At 34.2% G+C, this 20481-nt stretch overlaps 1 protein-coding gene across 1 annotated transcript; it reads right to left on the bottom strand.

The window, feature by feature from the left end:
• Nucleotides 1-720: 720 nt before the first annotated feature.
• LOC108903456 (putative inorganic phosphate cotransporter) lies at nt 721-20265 on the bottom strand. Its single transcript, XM_018705651.2, has 8 exons — nt 20043-20265; nt 11075-11214; nt 10651-10963; nt 6737-6954; nt 5292-5441; nt 5107-5239; nt 1350-1594; nt 721-994 (listed from the first exon to the last, which is right to left on the bottom strand). The coding sequence occupies exons 1-8, from the start codon at nt 20104-20106 to the stop codon at nt 845-847; spliced, it is 1413 nt and encodes a 470-aa protein (XP_018561167.1). The 5' UTR covers nt 20107-20265; the 3' UTR covers nt 721-844.
• Nucleotides 20266-20481: the final 216 nt, after the last annotated feature.

Genomic DNA, 20481 nt, shown 5'->3' with positions numbered 1-20481 from the left:
AGTACCTCCAATTTGCTCTTCCTACTTTGCCTTTCGTCTTTCGTTAGCATAATCCCTTTAAAAAATCTGTTGGCGTCACATCTTAAACAAGGCGAAAACCTCGCATTCGTGGGAGAAATTTTCCGACTCGATTTTTTGCATATTCAGATTCGTGAGATGTTCCTTATCATGAATGAAGATGATGCCGGCCGGAAATCTGGTGCCTGTTTGTTTAAACAAACTTTTTTTAAACAAATTGTAAACATTGTTTTTTTCACTTCGGAAGAAGATTTTTTGGCACATTATAAACAAAAAAGTTCCTATTCACTATGCCTCTTAAATTGATAGCTTTAAAGTTATAAACAATTTAAGTTGCTAAAAATGCGAAAATGATTAATTTTCAACGGCCGATTTCCGGGTTAAAAATTGTTATTTTTGATGTTGCCAGGTACCTAAATTAAAGTTTAAACACCCCCCTACAAGATGCCGAAGAGTTTTTGGGCCTCGCTTTATTCTAAAGCCTTGTTTTTTAATTGTTAATAAAGCGCTTCCGGCCGGCATCATCTTATTCATGATAAGGAACATCTCTCGAATCTGAATATGCAAAAAAATCGAGTCGGAAAATTTCTCCCACGAATTCGAGGTTTTCGCCTTGTCTATCTAGGGAACGAAATGGACATTCATCCTCATTTTTTTTAAATTTCCATTCTCATTTCTTCACGGATTGAAACAATGAATAAGTAATTGTTAAAATAAAAACATTTATTATTAAAATACACTATATACAACAATTCAACGCGACAGAAATTGACTATATACAAAATATTCACACTTGGGCTGAGTATTTACGCAACATTTCTTTTCATCACGCTTTCGTGCAGTCTTTATCGTCCTTTTCCTTCGCCTCATTCCACGACTGGACCTCGCCGGAACCGAAAACGACGTAGAAAATATCCGTTGCCGCGTAGACGCAGGCCGCTGTGACGAATATGGTCCTCCACATCGATTGGTTCGTCTGAAAAAGCAAACCTATCAACGCTGAACCCAAGAATATTAAAAATCGCCTAAAAATGTTATACATCCGAGTGCCACAACAATCAATAACAGTTAGTTAAAATGTTATTCAGTTTATATCGATTTTAAATTAATGTCAATCATTAAAAAAACATATTCATTTGAAAACTATCATAAATAAATTTTCTTAAATATGCTGAAATTTACAATCTGGCAACGCTTTACCATTTCACACTGTGGCGTCATTGCAAACTTATCCTAAACAGACTGTACACAATCAAAATTAATAATTGCCATTAGTGCAGAAAAGGTTGAACACCCTGTATATCTAACTAGTGGCTCGTTGTTATTTTTACCTGATCGGTGACAATGTACTGGACGATAAGGGGCGATATGATGGAAAAAATACTGGTGGATCCGTTGGATAGACCCATGAGGACGCCAGAATGGTTGGGCGACAGGTCCATGTGGTTTACTTGAAAACTGCAGAAACCTCCGGCGCTGAGGCCGCCCGTTAGGATCAGGAGGGTCACCGCAATTCCTGCTTCGTCCTGAGGGATGAATCCCACAAGGGTGAGACTCACAGCGGGGCAAAGGGTGCCTGGAATGAATGACATTCGTTAATGGGGTGTATTTAAAAATGGGAGGACACAGGGAAACAAACAAGGGTGTTGGTTCCACTTAATTTGTTTATTTTCTGCATATAGCATATACAGGGTGTATCTAAATAACACCGAAAAAATTCAAGGGGCGATTCTCCGATGAAAATTAATAGGGGTCTTTGGTATAAAATTTTTTGAAAAAACCCTTCCCTGAAAAGTTACGCCCCTCCTAAAATTACAAAAAAAAATTGTTTTTCTTTTTTATCTTCCATGTACATCAAGCTAAAGAAACCAAACTTGGTGAACATTATCTGTCAATAAAACTACACTTTTTGAATTTTTTTCAACCCTGAACTATTTTTGTAAGGGGTTGAAATAATCAACCCCTATGACATTTTTTCTTATAATTTTTTTTTCGATAAAATTTTTTCCTTTTAAAAAATATGTCTAAAAAACCCCATTCATTTACTAACTTTTTGATCTCTTCAAGTTTCTTCGAAAAGTTAAGGATTTATGACAAAAAAAAAAAAATGTATTGTAATGTATTTTTAAAAAGATGAGCTGTTTAACGCGAGTGTATTTTGCCGAAAGATCTAGTGGCCTGTTCTTTACAATGGAATCCGTAGAAACAAATGTCAATGTCATTTATTGTTACTGTTTCTTACTATTTCACAAGTTTCATGATTTTGTGTAGAAAATATTAGTTAATAAACCGAAAATATGGTTAACTATTCGAATTTAGAAATGGCAGATATGCATTTTACATATGGGTATGCTAACGGTAATGCATTGGAAGCGCAAAGACTTTATGCTGAACAGTACCCAGAGCGTAGATTACCCCACCATACTACGTTCACAAATATTCACCAACGCTTGCGGGAACTTGGAAAATTTGAAAAGAGAAGTCATGACTGTGGCCGTAGCCGAGAAGTTAGAACTGAAGCTGTCGATGAAGCCGTACTTAATTTAATTGAGGAATCCCCAGAAACTAGTACCAGGAAAATAGCTCGTGTCCTAAATGTAAGCCATTCGGTAGTTTTTAGAATTTTAAAAGAACAACAGTTATATCCCTATCATCTCCAACGGGTGCAGTCGTTACTGATTCGAGATTTTTTACCACGTGTGGTTTTTTGTCAATGGCTTATTAATATGATCGGCCAAGCGCCGCAGTTCTTAAGAAATATTTTATTTACTGACGAGGCGAATTTCTCAAGAGACTGTATTAGAAATTTTCGTAACAATCATATTTGGGCTGAGGAAAATCCTCATGACTTTTTTGAAGGAAATCATCAGTATCAATTTTCATTAAATGTGTGGCTCGGAATTATCGACGATCATTTAATTGGTCCCTATTTTCTTCCACGACGATTAGATGGTGACTCATATTGTCATCTTCTCGAAGAATTACCTATTATTCTTGAAGAAGTTCCCATTCAAATTAGGCAACGTTTATGGTTTATGCACGACGGTGCACCAGCCCACTTTAGTATACGTGCAAGACGTCACTTGGATGAGGTGTATGCCAATCGATGGATAGGTCGAGGAGGATATGTAAATTGGCCAGCCCGCTCCCCTGACCTTAATCCTTTGGATTTTTGCATATGGGGATATCTGAAATCTTTGATCTACTCAAGGCCAGTTGAAGATATCAATGATTTGCGAAACCGCATTGTAGCAGGGTGTGAAACGATAAAAAATTCACCAGGAATATTTGAACGCATACGCAATTCTATGAGAACAAGAGTAGATGCTTGTATTGAAGCTGAAGGCAATCATTTTCAACATTTTTTGTAGATTGTATTGTCAATATCCGACAGATTTTTATTTTTTGTTACTGTTATAACATTATTCATCATTTGTTCACTTTTAGTCTAAGTTCCAAACTTCTTAGCCTAGTAGAATCATAGGTCAACTATTTGGTTGAGTGTTTTTTAATAAAATGTTATTTAATATGACAATAAATGACATTGACATTTGTTTCTACGGATTCCATTGTAAAGAACAGGCCACTAGATCTTTCGGCAAAATACACTCGCGTTAAACAGCTCATCTTTTTAAAAATACATTACAATACATTTATTTTTTTTTGTCATAAATCCTTAACTTTTCGAAGAAACTTGAAGAGATCAAAAAGTTAGTAAATGAATGGGGTTTTTTAGACATATTTTTTAAAAGGAAAAAATTTTATCGAAAAAAAAATTATAAGAAAAAATGTCATAGGGGTTGATTATTTCAACCCCTTACAAAAATAGTTCAGGGTTGAAAAAAATTCAAAAAGTGTAGTTTTATTGACAGATAATGTTCACCAAGTTTGGTTTCTTTAGCTTGATGTACGTGGAAGATAAAAAAGAAAAACAATTTTTTTTTGTAATTTTAGGAGGGGCGTAACTTTTCAGGGGAGGGTTTTTTCAAAAAATTTTATACCAAAGACCCCTATTAATTTTCATCGGAGAATCGCCCCTTGAATTTTTTCGGTGTTATTTAGATACACCCTGTATATTTCAATATATATTTTTTTATATTCTCTTAACTCTAATAGTTATTTGTTTAACTAGACACTAAGCACAAAATTTAATGCCGCGGCTGGTATTTAATAGACGAGGCGCAGCGAAATTATTGAATCGGCAAATAGAAATAAGAAGTGGATCTTATTTGTGGAAGGGCGAAATGGGCGGTGACTATTAGACGCCTTTATTATAGCCATCTTTCTCTATCGCACGGATTTCTATGACTTTCTTTATCGCTCTCACGTAACGGCCGATGAACCATGGGGACTTTCCGACCCTGTATATAGAGAATAGATGTAATATGTATGTAGTGTGAAAGCGTTTGCCTTATTTTTTAAGTTTAGTTATTGTTATCATCACCTTTTGTTTTAACTGTATTAAAGAATTATCGAGTTTAATCCTTTTATTTATTCTTAATGACATTTATGCACTTTAAACAACGAACATTCCTGAATGAATTTTTCTACTGTCATTCTGCTGAACAGTACCTAAGACATTATAACAATTTATACTGTGAAAGAAAACCGCATTGAATTTGTTCCATGAATTATAAGTACACATAGGTATAAGTATCTAGATACCATTTTCTTAATATTTAGAACAGTTAAGTTGGACAAAAGACACTTCAAATTTCGAGCCCTGAGGATGGTGTAAAATAACACCGAAACGTTGGCACTGGTTTAAAATATAGTGATATTTTATTTATTGATCTTTAACTCACTAAAACCTTGACTTGGATAACTAATCAAGATCGCTAAACAGTGGAAACTTATTTGTTACATTTTTTTAATCTGTGGCACGTAAATTGGAATTTAAACAGATAATTTGATTACTACACTACTTTTCAACTATTTCTTCTAAATAAACGTCACGAAACCTTGAATATAATTTTAAAATTAGCCGTATCAGATAACAAAGATAAGTAGTGAATCCGTTGCAATCTAGAACTGATCTCGTATAATGCATTAATGCGGCAGAAGGGCTGGCGTATTACTAATATTCACCTATACTGTTAAATATCTTCCTGGCGGCTCCTCTGGACAATATCTCCCTGTTGATCAGCATGTCGCAGATGGGGCTAAACATCAGAGAGCACATCATCATCATGACGTAAGGGGCGGCGGACAACAGGCTGTTCTGAAATTTAATGACTTAAAAACTGCCTCGGCGTTTCGGTTCACGTTCTTACTGATTTTATGTCGTATTTTAAAATCTTGTTGAGGTACGTGGGAGTTTGTGTCAGTAACACCGAACTACCCCAGTTGGCACCCATAAAAGCGAAAGTGACGGCCCAAAATGGCGGGGACGTTAAGATGGCCTTCCAAGGCGTGCGATGCACCTACAAAAAAATGTCATGTGTCGAGTGCACTGCACAGGATATTTCCCCAAAGTTTCCAAAATTAAATGAATTTGACATTTTTAATTTCGAAAACCCTATGAAACTGGAAATGGAGTGGAACAGGACGACGGATTTCAAATGATCGTGATATAGATGGTTGACTAACCTTGGAACTAAGTAACGCTATAATCACCGGAACCTCATAAACCCAAGAACCCCACAGCCCCATAACCGTATGAGAGTGGAAATGCAGTGAACAGATTTGGATTCCTTCGTCTTGTTCACTGCATTTCCGATCTAATTATCTTGGGAAGTCATTAGCCCAGTAAATGAAAAAAAACTGTACAAAAATTCGTTTCAGATTGAAACTTGATTTAATCGTTAGTTTAGGCAAAAAGAAATAATATTTCCAAAAAGTATCGGTTTAAAATAACAAGATCATTGTTCTAACAATGATTATATGTAAAAATGACCAAAAATGAAGTTTGTTAGCTGTATTATAACGCTAACAACCGCGTTTTTGCAACTGAAAAAATGCTATTTCTAATAAACAAATGAAAAAACTCGTAAACAAATAAATATTTTTTTACCAAATTTTCAGGGTTTCTTAAGCGCAACAAAATACAACTTTTACTGCAGTTTAGAGACGATTTATGCTCTTTTCTTCTATTTATAGTAAATTCAAATTTCGCTGGATTTTTGCAATTATTTAAACAAATTGTTAATGGTTTTTAATTTAGCAGGTCTCAAATGAAGCGTTTTTTGAAAACCTATAAGTATAAACAAAAGCAAAAACTCCTGTTGGAGAGAGCTTTTTAATACAGCTAAGAAACTCAATTTTTGATAATTTTTACATTATAATCATTGTTTATACACGTGATGAACTATAATATCGACTCAAATCGTAAATAGAGGATTTATAGGTGGAATAACCTTGAGGCGCACAATTCATTTTTATGCACTTTTGCACATCCCGCGCCCGGTAGATATCTCTAATGTTTTCAAAATAACAAACACTAGTTACGTTATGAGTAGCTCGTTATCTGAAATATTCGTATAATTTTTATTCAATTAATTACCGATCTGTATCTCTCAAATAGGTTATTGTGAAATGTGATTCAACTGGTACTTGTCAGTTGTTCAAGGTTACAAGCATCTATTGTTCAAAAAACATGTATATGCAAAGCTGTGACACTGATTTTGTTTTTATAAAAACAACACTTTTCCGATTTTATAAATTCATAGAACGTCTTTAACAAAACATTTAACTTTTTCTTTAACTTTAACCTTAATACCTTGTGTTCCTCGTGGCCTAGACTGCTCTCAATGTACATCTTCTCATATGAGGTTATAGTTTTGTGGCATCCTGGTCTATCGACACCGAATAGTATCCAAAGAATAACCCATTTCAACCCTAACGCTCCGAATAGGTAGAAAGCGACAGGCCAACCTACCCAAGTGGAACATATGAAGCCTGTCACTGGTAGTGACAGGATGTTTCCAAAAACAGAACCTGTGAAAATGGATAGTATAAAATTTTGAATATACAATTTTCCATATATTCTAACGTAGTAGATAAAAAGACTACTACTAGCCCGGTCAAAATAGACATTTCAAATAACGAAAATTCCGACAGAGCTAAATTTTGGTGGAGACCTTGGGTACACCATTAGAAATAAAGTGTCAAAAGTCCCCATCAATCCCATGTGTGCTAAAAAAGTTATTTGGGGTCAAAGGTCAAAATTTGAGGTTTTTGGATTTTTTTCGAAAACGGTAAGTTTTATCAAAAAAGTAACCCTGGCAAAAATTATAGATCTTAAAATTATCTACAAAAATGGTCCTTATACTTTTTTTTAAGAATCACCATTCCTGAGATATCGCGATTCTAATAGTTGAAGGAGTCACGTTCTATATGATATGCACACATTTCTACACCACCTGTGAGGTAGTGTACTTTGGAGCGTTTTTTAACGTGGTTTCCCCGGTAGGCCTACTCCACGAACTGTTATGACGGAATTTTCAGGGACAATACTGTTTTAACTGTATGATGATTATTGATATTGATATTGGTTATTGACTTTAACTGAAGTTCTGATTTCTTTTGATATTTTAATGTGATTCATACTCTTCAAAGTCGACTTCAACAGTCATGTCTTCTTCGATTTCTTCTTCTTCTTATTCATCTTCTTGCTGGATGTTCATAAATTGTTCAAATGAAGATGAATCAGCTGTCTCTTCATCGAAATCACATGAATCTTCGTCTGTTGTATTCAATTGGACATTTGAGCAAGACTGGCTTTGGCAATTAGTACACGCTGAAGAACACAGTAACCCTACTCTTCTACAGCCACATTTAGCACTACAACCTTTTTTGCAATTGCAAAAAATAGTGTTTAGGAGTTTTTCCAGAGCAGGTGGAAGTAAAGTTTGAATCGGTTCCAAAGTATTATCTGTTAATTTCCAACCCCAGTCTTCTAGGTTCAGTTGATTGCCTAATCATGTCTGAAGTTGATAGTATACTCGATACAAGTGTTGATTAGCAGAAGCTGATGTTGGAGGAAGACAAGATAGTTGTACTTGTTTCTTGTTTCGTGTATTTTTTACAGAAGTTAAATATCTATATTTATCTATACAATCAATTTTTTTTGGAGCTCCTTAACAGCAAGGAGAAAACGAATTCCTTTTGTGATTATTGTTTGACGTGAAGAATCAATTTCTGCAATCAATCAAATCTTTTTTTTCCAAATAATTTTAATACTGATGATTTACCCCTTCTGAACATTGCTGATGTAGTATCGCAGCCGATTATCGCATGTAAAAATAAGATATGGTTTTGGCATTTTGGATAAGCAGATAAACTTTTTGAAGAATATATTTATGTTCGCTGTTGAGCCTTTCCAGGTTTTAAAAAGTACATAATTTTATCAATTGGAGTCCTTGCAGTGAGTAGTATTAACAAATCAACATTTTCACCAACTACAATAGTTGTATTTGTTGCATTAAATTGTTCTATAGCTGTTTCAATTATAAGGACATCTGCGTCATTTTGTCAAAGGGACTGAGTTTCTTTTGAGTGTATATTCTCAGAATAGTATAGTTTATACATACAAGAGACACAAATAGGCATTTTTACATGTGTTAAGTGCCTGACTATGTATATACGTGGCATATATGTGCATATCATGTAGAACGCGACTCCTTTTAGAATCGCGATATCTCAGGAATGGTGGATCTTAGAAAAAAAAGTATAAGGACCAGTTTTGTAGATAATTTTCATATCTATAATTTTTGTCAGGGATACTTTTTTGATAAAACTTACTTACTTTCGAAAAAAATCCAAAAAACCTCAAATTTTGACCTTTGACCCCGAATAAGTTTTTTAGCACACATGGGATCGGTGGGGACTTTTGACACTTTATTTCTAATGGTGTACCCAAGGTCTCCACCAAAATTTAGCTCTGTCGGAATTTTCGTTATTTGACCACAATTTTTATGACTAATTTGACCGGACTATACGCTGTTGTTTCTAAATATAGTTTTACTCGATTTTTTTTTGTAAATAAAAAGTGATTGATTTTATATGTATACACGTGGATGTGAGATTTTTATTTGTTCCTGAACCTTGTTCATTCTGAATAACATTTACGCGTACATTATCTGACAGTATCTGGTGATAAAACTACAGTTAATGTATTATTTACTGCTTTACAAATATGAAATATTTGAAATAAGGTCATTGATCCTTTCTTATTCCTACAAGCGATATATGACCATAACATAAAATATGAAAATTAAAATCAATATTTCGTAAAAAGTCAAGGCAGCCTACCGATAAGAACATGCCATAAACAGATACTAACTTGATAAAAATCGAGAGAGATAAACGTTCAAGCTAACTGATTAATAGAAACTATGACACTGAAGGGGTTTGAATAAGATGAGAGACTAGCTACCTGCTTCTCAACAAAAATAAACGTATCGTAATCTGAAAATTTTTATTCAATTTACTGAAAATGATTGCGACTATTGGTTAACATTGATTGAATTGTACAGGGTGTCCCATTAAAGTCGGTGAGGTACGATGTTAGAGAAAGTATAGGTCCTACAGCTTCGGGAAAAAAATTTTGATTAATAAATCGACCAAGAGAAATCGCTGAAAATAGTTCTCAAGTTCGTAGCTCGGCCGCTAGGGGGCGCAATCTACGTACCAAAACATAGAGCTGAATTTTTCTCAGAAATGTTTCCTATTCAGGTATATTAAATAGTACAAATATGGATAGCCGAATTTATTGCGCATAACTTTTGTTATTGACATTATGTTCTGTCTCTCGACAGAAAGGGTGGGGGAAGCCCCTAATGTCTGATCAGAAAAATGTATTTTTTGGCTCATCAAAAGCCCATAGTGCTATACCTCGTTGGAAAGGTCTTTTCATGCTTTATCTCGTGGTAAAAGTCATTTACCTCAATATGGAAACTTATAATGCCGTTTTATGGATTTTTCTCAAAAGTTTTAAATGCAGTGCTATAGTTTCCTCTACATAAATGAATTTAGCACAAACAATTGATGAATATAGTATAAGTTTGAAATTTGTAACTAGAGTGTTGTTTATTTATTGGTGCTATTTATCCAAGTTTAAGTTGTTTCACGTTTTTTTTAAAGAGCAGGATAAAATTTTTGATAGATTTGTTCGAAGAGCATAAAAATAGCTACATTTTAACGCCAAAAAGGGTTCGATATCTTTTTTTGTTATCAAATTATTCGCGAATTAGGGAGCAAAAAATAAATATTGATAATGAATTGAGGAACACGACGGTAACGAAAAGACATTTAATTACCGAAGCAAATGCGTTTATAAAGGAACGGTATAAAATATCGGTACAACGGAATTAAGTTAATTAACTATATCCATATTATCCTTCACCTCCTTCGGTGCACCTCCACATGATGCCCAAACAAACATAAATTATTTGAATGCTACATTTGAAGACGGCTGGATTGGTACAAGAGGACCCATACATTGGCCACCACGAACCCCAGATATTAATCCATTGTATTTCTTTTAGGTCTGTTAACCGTGTCAGTCGAGGATTGTCCTTTTATTGTGTTTTTACCAATAGTTTTGCATCAGCACGTCCTTGATCACTGTTTACCCGATCGTGGCATTCCGTACCAATTTTTTTAGCTTTTCAAAATAAACAAAACCAGTACCTGCGTAGGAAAACGTCCCTATGACGGACCTCTCGCAGGGTGGCGCCCAATACCCCAACAGCGTATGGAGCAGCGGCGAAATGCAGCCCTGCGACAATCCCTGGAAGAACCTGCAGACCATCACCCCTGTAGCGCCGAAATATTCGGCGATCACTGGGATCGATAAGCAGGCCACGGAGTCCACCGTTATGCAGCACACCAACATCCACTTGGCCCCGAACTTCTTACCGAGCTGGCCGGCGGGGATCTGCAGCATCACGTAGCCCCAGAAGAAGGCGGACAGAACCACGCTCTGGTTGTCCCAGTTGTAGGTCTGGAAACGTACGTGGTGTACATTATGTTCAATCGCGCAAACTTGCGGTTAAGTCGGGGCGAAAAACTGGAAGTGTACGGAACGCTTTAAGTCATTTCGAAATATACTTACGGGCACGTTGCTGTTAATAGATGTACTGTTGTCGTTCATAGCCACTATTGCCACGGATAATACTGTTCGCATGCAGTAGGTGTAGGTCATCAGTAAGAAATATAGTATCATTTGGAAGTGTCTGCAACCAAAGGTGGGCCCTGGAAGTTAAAATTTAATTTAGAAACGATTTTGCTTCAGTGTGTGTGACATTTGAGGATTACTTTATGTCGTTATGATTCTGTAAAATTGATTGTTATACAGGGTGTATACTTACGCGAGGGTCAGTTTCTTTCGGATAATAGTACCTATGTGTTACCCTGAATACGAATCTGATTTTTTTATCATAGAAATAGTCGAGTTGTAGTATTTTTTTAAACTGCTCTTTAATTCCTATTTACGTTGCTACCGGAATTAGCATGGTAATTTTTATCACAGCACTGCCAGCGTTGTCAGTTGTATTCCAGGAAAATAAGGAGAAAATGAAATTTTTACTCTAAGGTTTTTTTATAGAAAAGTGTAGGTTCTGAGGTCAGGAAACATGTGTCACACACGCAATAACCAGCAACATACAGAGTTTTGAGATATAGACATGAATTTCGCGTTTTTTGACCAAAAACTGCCAATATCTCAATGAAGATGCATGTTTTCGAAAAAAGTTTCAAATAAAAGTTGTTCAAAATTAAATTTCCTACAAAATTGCTCCTACGAAAAATTTCGATTTTTCCAATAGTTTTTCCGTATATGTTTTAAATGAAGTACTGATTATGTTGAAATTATGTTTTGGAGCCAAAATAACGGTCAATTTATTTTTAAATAACAAAAATTTGAGAAAAGAAAATTGCTGAAAATTTTTGGAAAATCTTACATAGTTTTCCGAGGTTTGAATATTTATGAGCATCAAACATATCATTTTATGGGTTTTTAAGAGTGTACAGGGTGGGCAAATAAGCGAGGTAAGCGGCTGTATCTCAGAAACTAGTGATCGTAGAGAGCTACGGTAAAAAATTTTATAGGTAAAGTGGGCAAGGGAAAATGCTGGAAATTATTTTCAAGTTTCCAAGATGGCCGCCAGTGGGCGTTTCCACCATCTTGAATTACATAAAGTTACGTTTCTCGCGATTTTCCCCAATGAATGTAACAAAAAAGTATTTGCGTTTTAATGTTAACTTAAAGTCGAACATTTTTTGTAAAAACAATTTTTCTCTATCTTTCGAAATAAAGTGGTGGGGGGTATTTGAATGTTGTTTTAAATAAATGCCTGTAACTTCGAAACGGCTTAATGGATTTGGATAAATTTGGTATCATTGAAAAGAGCATTTCTTGGGCTTTTAGGTTTCTCGTAATCATGACAGTTGCGACCTACACGGCCGCCGATAGAGGGCGTTATTCGATATTATAACCAAAATATTGGATTTTCTCAAAAAATTTAAATGCGATGATATGACTTTTTTTAGACTAGAAAATAGACAAATGACCAACCAATAAGCCTGCGCAAACCGCATCTTAATATCTTTTTCCTAACTCAAATTATTAAAAAAAAATACTAAACCAGGAAAATTCATATATCCCCATTTAAAAATGCATCGGTTGCTTTCGATAAGAAGGCAAGTAGTAGGCCATGGAAATAAAAGACAAACTCCTCTCTAAAATATTCACAAGAAATGTCAGTTTATTTAGTGCTGTGATTTTAAGTCGCACGTTTTCGTATTTATAAGCGATTTTCCTTTTAAATAAAGTTGTGGTCCTGAAAAGGACCGATTTTGAAAAAAGATTAATGCCTTCTGTGTTCAAATTGCCTTCCGTCATATTCCACACATTGTTCCAGTCTTTCTTGAGTCGACAGAACCGCAGCCTCGATTTCTACCGCTGATAGTTGACGAATTGAGTTTCGAATTCTGTTTTCCATATCCATTCGTGTTGTTGGTGGAGTTTGAAAAACAATGTCTTTTAAGCGTCCCCACAAGTAAAAATCAAGACATGTCAAGTCCGGAGATCTTGCCGGCCAAGGAAATAGGCTTCCCCTTCCTATCCAGCGTTCTCGAAAGGTCCCGTTAATATGGTTTCGGACATTAATTGAATAATGTGCCGGACAACCATCTAATTGCAGAAACATAGTTCTCCTAGTTTCGAGTGGCACATCTTCCAACAAAATTGGCAAGTCGTTGATCAAAAACTCTAAGAAGCGGTTACCAGTTAAAGCTTGATCAAAAAAATAAGGTCCAATAATTCTGTCCCCAATGATACCGCACCACACATTTAGGCTCCAGCGTCCCTGGTGCTGCACTTCTCTTAACCAATGCGGATTTTCAGCGGACCAATAATGCATATTATGACGGTTTACTCTACCATCACTACTAAAGGTAGCCTCGTCGGTCCAGAGAATTTCCGTTAAGAAATTTCTGTTTTCCTCAAGCATGCCTAGCATCCATTGACAATAATTTAATCTATTATCGAAATCTTGTTCATTTAGCGCCTGGTGCAAAACTATGTGGTAAGGATGTAATCTAAAAGTAAAAAACAACATATGCGTAAAAATAATATAATCAGAATAACACTGAATTGTGTATTTGAGAGTATGTGCTAAGATACTTGGAATAAGATAAAATTATTTACCTATAATCTTTCAAAATATTTCTAACAGTTGTTCGTGCTATTCCCAAGTCTAGAGACAATGTTCTAGTTCCTACATGTCTATCAAATTCTATGTAAGCCAAGACATTGATAATGTTTTCTTCGGTCCTTCCATTGCGACGCCTGCGACGTTTAGGACGACGAAAACTTCCAGTATCGCGTAATCGCTGTACCAAGCGCGGAAACATTCTTCTCCCGTAATGACGGCGATCTGGATACCGTGCCGCGTACTGTCTTGCAGCTATAGCTGCATTTTGAAAACACTCGAAATAAATCGCAATCATGTCAACGGCTTCATTATTTGTGAGAGGCATTTTGATTAAAAAGTACTCAAATTATACGCAATCAACAATATTAGGCTGCGTGTGACAAAAGTTTGACGTTACTTGGCAATATTTTTGTTAGGCGATTGTCGTGTCCATGGCCTACTACTTGCCTTCTTATCGAAAGCAACCGATGCATTTTTAAATGGGGATATATGAATTTTCCTGGTTTAGTATTTTTTTTAATAATTTGAGTTAGGAAAAAGATATTAAGATGCGGTTTGCGCAGGCTTATTGGTTGGTCATTTGTCTATTTTCTAGTCTAAAAAAAGTCATATCATCGCATTTAAATTTTTTGAGAAAATCCAATATTTTGGTTATAATATCGAATAACGCCCTCTATCGGCGGCCGTGTAGGTCGCAACTGTCATGATTACGAGAAACCTAAAAGCCCAAGAAATGCTCTTTTCAATGATACCAAATTTATCCAAATCCATTAAGCCGTTTCGAAGTTACAGGCATTTATTTAAAACAACATTCAAATACCCCCCACCACTTTATTTCGAAAGATAGAGAAAAATTGTTTTTACAAAAAATATTCGACTTTAAGTTAACATTAAAACGCAAATACTTTTTTGTTACATTCATTGGGGAAAATCGCGAGAAACGTAACTTTATGTAATTCAAGATGGTGGAAACGCCCACTGGCGGCCATCTTGGAAACTTGAAAATAATTTCCAGCATTTTCCCTTGCCCACTTTACCTATAAAATTTTTTACCGTAGCTCTCTACGATCATTAGTTTCTGAGATACAGCCGCTTACCTCGCTTATTTGCCCACCCTGTACATTACGACTTAATTATGCGCTTTTTAATATTTCCAGAAAAATATGTTTGAATAAAAATTTGTAATATAATGAAATTGAAAATTTAAATTTGATGACAATAGAAAGGGAATTTTCTGGAACTGCAAAAGAATAATAAAATATAAATTTATATCAATATAATTTTTCTTCATTTATTCATAATTAAAAAACAATTTTTTTATTTATTATTTTTAACAATTTTTTATGGGCTTCCATATCTACGTTTCTTGTGTAAAACTGCTTCATCGCTGTCGCAAAAAAATTCAAAGAAAATACATATTTCTGAAAAATATTAAAAAGTGCAAAATCAGTTCGAAATGTACGCTTCACTTTTATTTGTTTGTTTTGTTATTTAAAAATGAATTGACCATTACTTTGGCTCCAAAACATTATACATATTTTCACATCTGTACTTCTTTTAAAAAAAATACCGGAAAATTATTGGGAAAATTGAAATTTATCATAAGGACAATTTGGTAGGAAATTTAATTTTGAACGAGTTTTATTTGAAACATTATTTCGAAAACATCCGTCTTCATGGAGATATTGGCAGTTTTTGGTCAAAAAAACGCGAAAAATCATATACAGGTTTTTACAAATTCGCTTTTCACTACAGGGATCTCGGAAACAGTAAGAGATACGAAGTAGCTTAAATGGGGGCAAAGTTGCATAATCAGAGAACCAACATTATGCCTCTAAAAAATCAAGGCTTACATGATTAGTTTTCGAAATATTTGAAAAAAACCGAACTTTTGGAAATCCGTTTTTGTTTAATTTCAACCTTGTTTGAGGTGATATTGAAAAAAGAAGAACACTTTCTCGTGACAACCTTTTGCTCTCTCTCGAATGGCATAATCAATTTTTATATGTAACGTTTCGTCTCTCCAAGACCATCATCAACTTCATTTTTTTAAATACGAATCTGGAAATTTTATTAAATTTTTTGCAAGGCTTCTTGACCCCCAATACTGTACTGCTGCCTCAGCCGAACCAGATTCAGACGTTTTGTCTCGAAAAATTCATCTTCAGTGTATTCGTTCCAAATTTATGTAATTTTTTTATTTAGATTTCTTTATTTATTGAATTATCGTACACTATAAGTGTCGTTAGACCCTGTGAAATCCACCTAGTTATTTAAACTATTTATCTACCATCACACGTTACAATAAAACATTATTCTCCATCACTGGGTCATACCTGTAGGTACATAATTCGATAAGTTGTCCGTCAAAATTAAAACATTATTACAATTTTAATTGCATTATGACAAATTAATTCTTAAACATGCATATGAATAACCAAAACTCCAAATGAATATTATACTTTAAAAGATTACAGTAAATGTTGAAAAACGTTTCCGTTTTGGCAAATGCTTAAAATGAAGATAAGCTTAATATGATCGGAATTTATTATATCTGTAACCGCAACTGTGAAAGAGCATGTCAGATATTTGATATATTTGTATGAATATCCTGAAAAAAATTAGATGGAAATTTGTTTGAATTTGAGCACTCGAGAAACTCGAGAAATAATTATAATCGCGGGAAAACATTCCATTGTATTTAAAAAAGTAAGAGGTTTCAGTTAGTCACACTTTGGACTGAGATACGGGATTGGCCCTTATCGCAATGACTCAGAAATGTATAGAATAACAAAAGAAAGAACGGTTTATATTTTATCTCACAATAAACCAATATCCAAGATTTCTTCTTATATTTCCATTTATATATATATTTTTTTACATATTCCGCTAACTAAATTTTTACAACTTTGGGTATATTTCGATAATAAATAAATAAAACAAATAAATGTATGTTGCTAATCTTTATAATACATGACTAGCAATACTTTGTTTATAATAATCCTCTTCGATTTCCTTTTAATTTTGCAAAAGTCGTTTGTGATGTACAAGACCAGATAATAAAATGCGCAACTACAACATACTTTTTATCTGATAGTAATTGTCTCAGGCAATTTCATTTATTATTATTATTTTATTTCACAACTTCCCCTGTTAATTTCCCCTCCTGTAGACGTCTGGGTCGTATAAACAATAAACGGCTAAACGAGATTTATAGTTTTTAATTGTAATAACGTTAAATCGTAAGCGAAGGGATTAGTAACAATAAAAATCACAGTCGTAATTTTATAGTAAAAGCTTTAGATTACATCTTATATCCACTTTATTGTTGGGCGAAGATATGGTAATAAGTTCGACGCATTTAGTCAAATTTCAATTTAGTATTTATGTAACATAAACTAATCAGAAAAATTAAATGATAAAAAAAATCCTGAAGTTTTCGGTGATATTCAAAATCCTGTAGGTTACTTTTCGAACTTATCAGCTCTTTTAGTTTGATTCATCCTCTTTAATTCGAGCTTTGTACGATGATTCGTCGTTCAAAGCAAAAATGGCCTTTTTGGCTCTGATAATTAGTTACTCGGAAACGAACGATCGTAAAGAAAATCTGTAAACGTTCTTGTCGTTTTTTGATAAAAACATTTCTTCGATGCAACAAACTTGATTTAAAAAAAAATGAATAGACTAAGCTTACGGAGATGATGCTCTGGATCGTCGTCAGTCATCTGAAGATGGTCCTCGACCAGGAAAGCCTTCGACTTAACTGACGACTCCTACGTTAAAGAAAGTTAAAGATCTGGTGCGTGTAAATTGACTGTCAAAAGAGGTTAGCATCTCTGTTGATCCATGCCATGAAAATTTTACTGAAAAATTGCAGCATTTGTTCCTCGTTTGAAACTGAACAACAATAATAAAATCGTGTGCACTTTTGTCGACAATTCCTTGAACGATCTAATGACGATGAAACATTCATTCAAAGAATCATAACGGGAGACGAGAATTGGGTTTACGGTTACGACATTGACACAAAAAGAAACTAGAGTTGTGGCGATGACAATGCACCCGCACACTCAGCTTTGTCAATTCGTCAGAAGTTGTGGAAAAAAGTTATATTCAGAAGATTTTGAAAGAAAAGAAAAATATTTCCGTTCAAACCACACTTTAATCAAACATTGGAAGATGGAGATCAAGTGAAATGACTAGATTTTTGTTTGTGGGTAGAAGACAAAATTTTAAGAGGAAATATTGATTTTTATAAATTTATTGTGTTCTGATGAATGTACATTTTCTACTAATGGAACTGTGGCATCCCAGCATGACAGGTACTGGTCTCCAGAAAACCCTGAATTTAGAATAATGACCCGAAGACAATATTTTACAAAAGTGAATGTGTGGTGCGCGATATATGTCCATAGGATTATAGGCCCAAAATTTTACAATAACACCTGCAATAGAATATCGTACTTAGAAATGCTTAAATATTCACCAAAAAATATATTTTCAACAGGATGGTTGTCCAGAATGGCTTAATAGTATTGGCAAATATTAAGCCTTAGAGTCGACGACAAATACTGTAAAAAACAGCTACAATAGGCGACCGTACTTAAGAACGCATAAGCCGCCTTAGAACCAATAACAGATACTGCAATAAACAGTCACAATAGAAGACCGTAATTAAAAATCAGGTACTATTTTCAGTACTGGTAACTGACAGTACTGGCACACACATCAGTTCAGTTTATCTGAATTCGACTAGTGCACTTGCAAAGTTAACCAACAATAATCTGTACGCTCCCATAGTAACTACTTATTAAGTTTTACCAAATACATACTTCTACTAAGAACATCTTATTAGTTGCCCAACCACGCAACACATGGTCCAAGATGGATTGGTAGAATTAGTCCAATTTTGTGGCCCCTAGGGAACCCTGACTTAAACATGGCCGATATGTTTCTATTGTTACTCCAATACCAAATAATATTGAAATGCTAAAAGGCAGAATTACCCAGGCTGTCCGTTCAATATCCCAGGAAGAAATTAGAAATTCCTTCATATATATTAGATTAGACATTAGAAAAATGTGTTCAATATGAGGGTGGTGTTTTTGAAATTTAACATCTTCATCGTATTGCTTTATTTATTTATTTATCTTAATTGATGTTGTAATTATGTTCGTTTTATTTAAAAATTACTCTTGAATAGGACGTATTTGTTTTGTACTTTGTTCCCTGTATAAAAAATTATATTTTTGATAACGTGACTCTTGTTCATTTTTCAAGCAAGAATGCCTTTTTTCATATATTGTCAAAATAAAGAATGTTTACTCTTATACAAAGTAACATTTTTGTGTTTTTGCCCACCCTGTGCAACAAAATTGAAGTTCGTTATGGTATTCGTATTTTCTAAACAAGCAAAACATTTTATCAAGAATTTTTTCGTATCTTTCACTATTTGATACATTTTACATTTTGTACTCTACTGTATAAAGAGATAAGAAATAGTAATCATATTTAACAGTGTATCCAGATTCGTTGGTTGACTGGATTTGAATACTGTTTGCATTTTATTTCAACTTTAATTGATATAATTATAGTTTAAATAAAATTTGTTTGGGTTATAACTTATGACAAATTTTTTTCAATATCCCAAGGTAATTGGGAAATATTTGAAAGAACATTTTAAAAATAAAAAAAAAAACAGTAATGTGGTAACAGAAGCCCAAAATACTCAAATTGAAATACATTTTAGCAACATGAAATAAACATACTATTTTTTTACATTAAAAAATTAAATGTTTACTAAAATACCGTTTTTAAAAATTATTATATATTCTTGGCGACCTCCAAACTTTAGGCAAGTGATAAGCTTATATTCAACTGCCCGTACTGAATTTCACTGAAATATAAAAAAAATACAAAGCTGACTTTTTAAGAAAGCAACATTATATCAAATTAACTTGATTTAAATTGATTTATTTTCATTCGAGGAAGTATAAATGTATTTTCTTCTTAATAGCGATAAACTAAATAACATTGTGTCATATTTCACACATCTACCTAAGTGGTACAAAAATTATTTTTATTATTTTCGCTTTGTACATCATATTTGACAAAATCGCCTACCAAAAGTGTTACGTACGAGATATTCGGTAGCTTAGAATTTCTGTTTGGCAAATAGAATCGCTTCAAAGTGAATAAATCCGCTGAAGATTAATCCCCATAAATTTTTTGCCAACAGTTTACCAAAACACGTCGCCTGATGATGAAACCGCACACATTCCTCTCCTATCTATTTGATTCCTTAATAGCCCGACACTGTTCGACGCGAACGGATTTGTTGAAATATAACAAAAAAAATCGGCTTACCCTTGTTAACCTTTTTCTCGGGAGATTCACCTTTGGCACAACACAGAACCTTGAAATTAGTCATACTGACCCTTCGGCTGAGGCAAATTAGCAACGACAAAGGTATCCCGTGGAAATATCTGACATTTCTTCGAACATTACCGGCAATGTCGCCCGCGCCAGGGGTTACCTACAGAATGTAATAATTTTGTTTACATTAAATCACTTTTTATAGGCGGATCTCGTCAGCACTTCAATTGTTTTATTACAACAATTTCTTTAATTGATAACGGTGATAAACGCGAATTAATATATCGATATATGCGCGCGTACATCGTGTTTATACCTATATATACGATGTCCGAAACCTTTAGTTCGCTAATAGGGACTCCCGAAGACGGTTGGGAGGTTCGCAGAAATCTTCACCTTTTTCGGTTGCATGTCACTGATAACAGAATGC

The sequence above is a fragment of the Anoplophora glabripennis genome, unplaced genomic scaffold (assembly GCF_000390285.2).
Source record: "Anoplophora glabripennis isolate ALB-LARVAE unplaced genomic scaffold, Agla_2.0 scaffold82, whole genome shotgun sequence".
NCBI classification, from domain to species: domain Eukaryota; kingdom Metazoa; phylum Arthropoda; class Insecta; order Coleoptera; family Cerambycidae; genus Anoplophora; species Anoplophora glabripennis.
The sequence above is the reverse complement of the archived record's forward strand: the minus strand, read 5'-3'. Positions and strand labels throughout refer to the sequence as shown.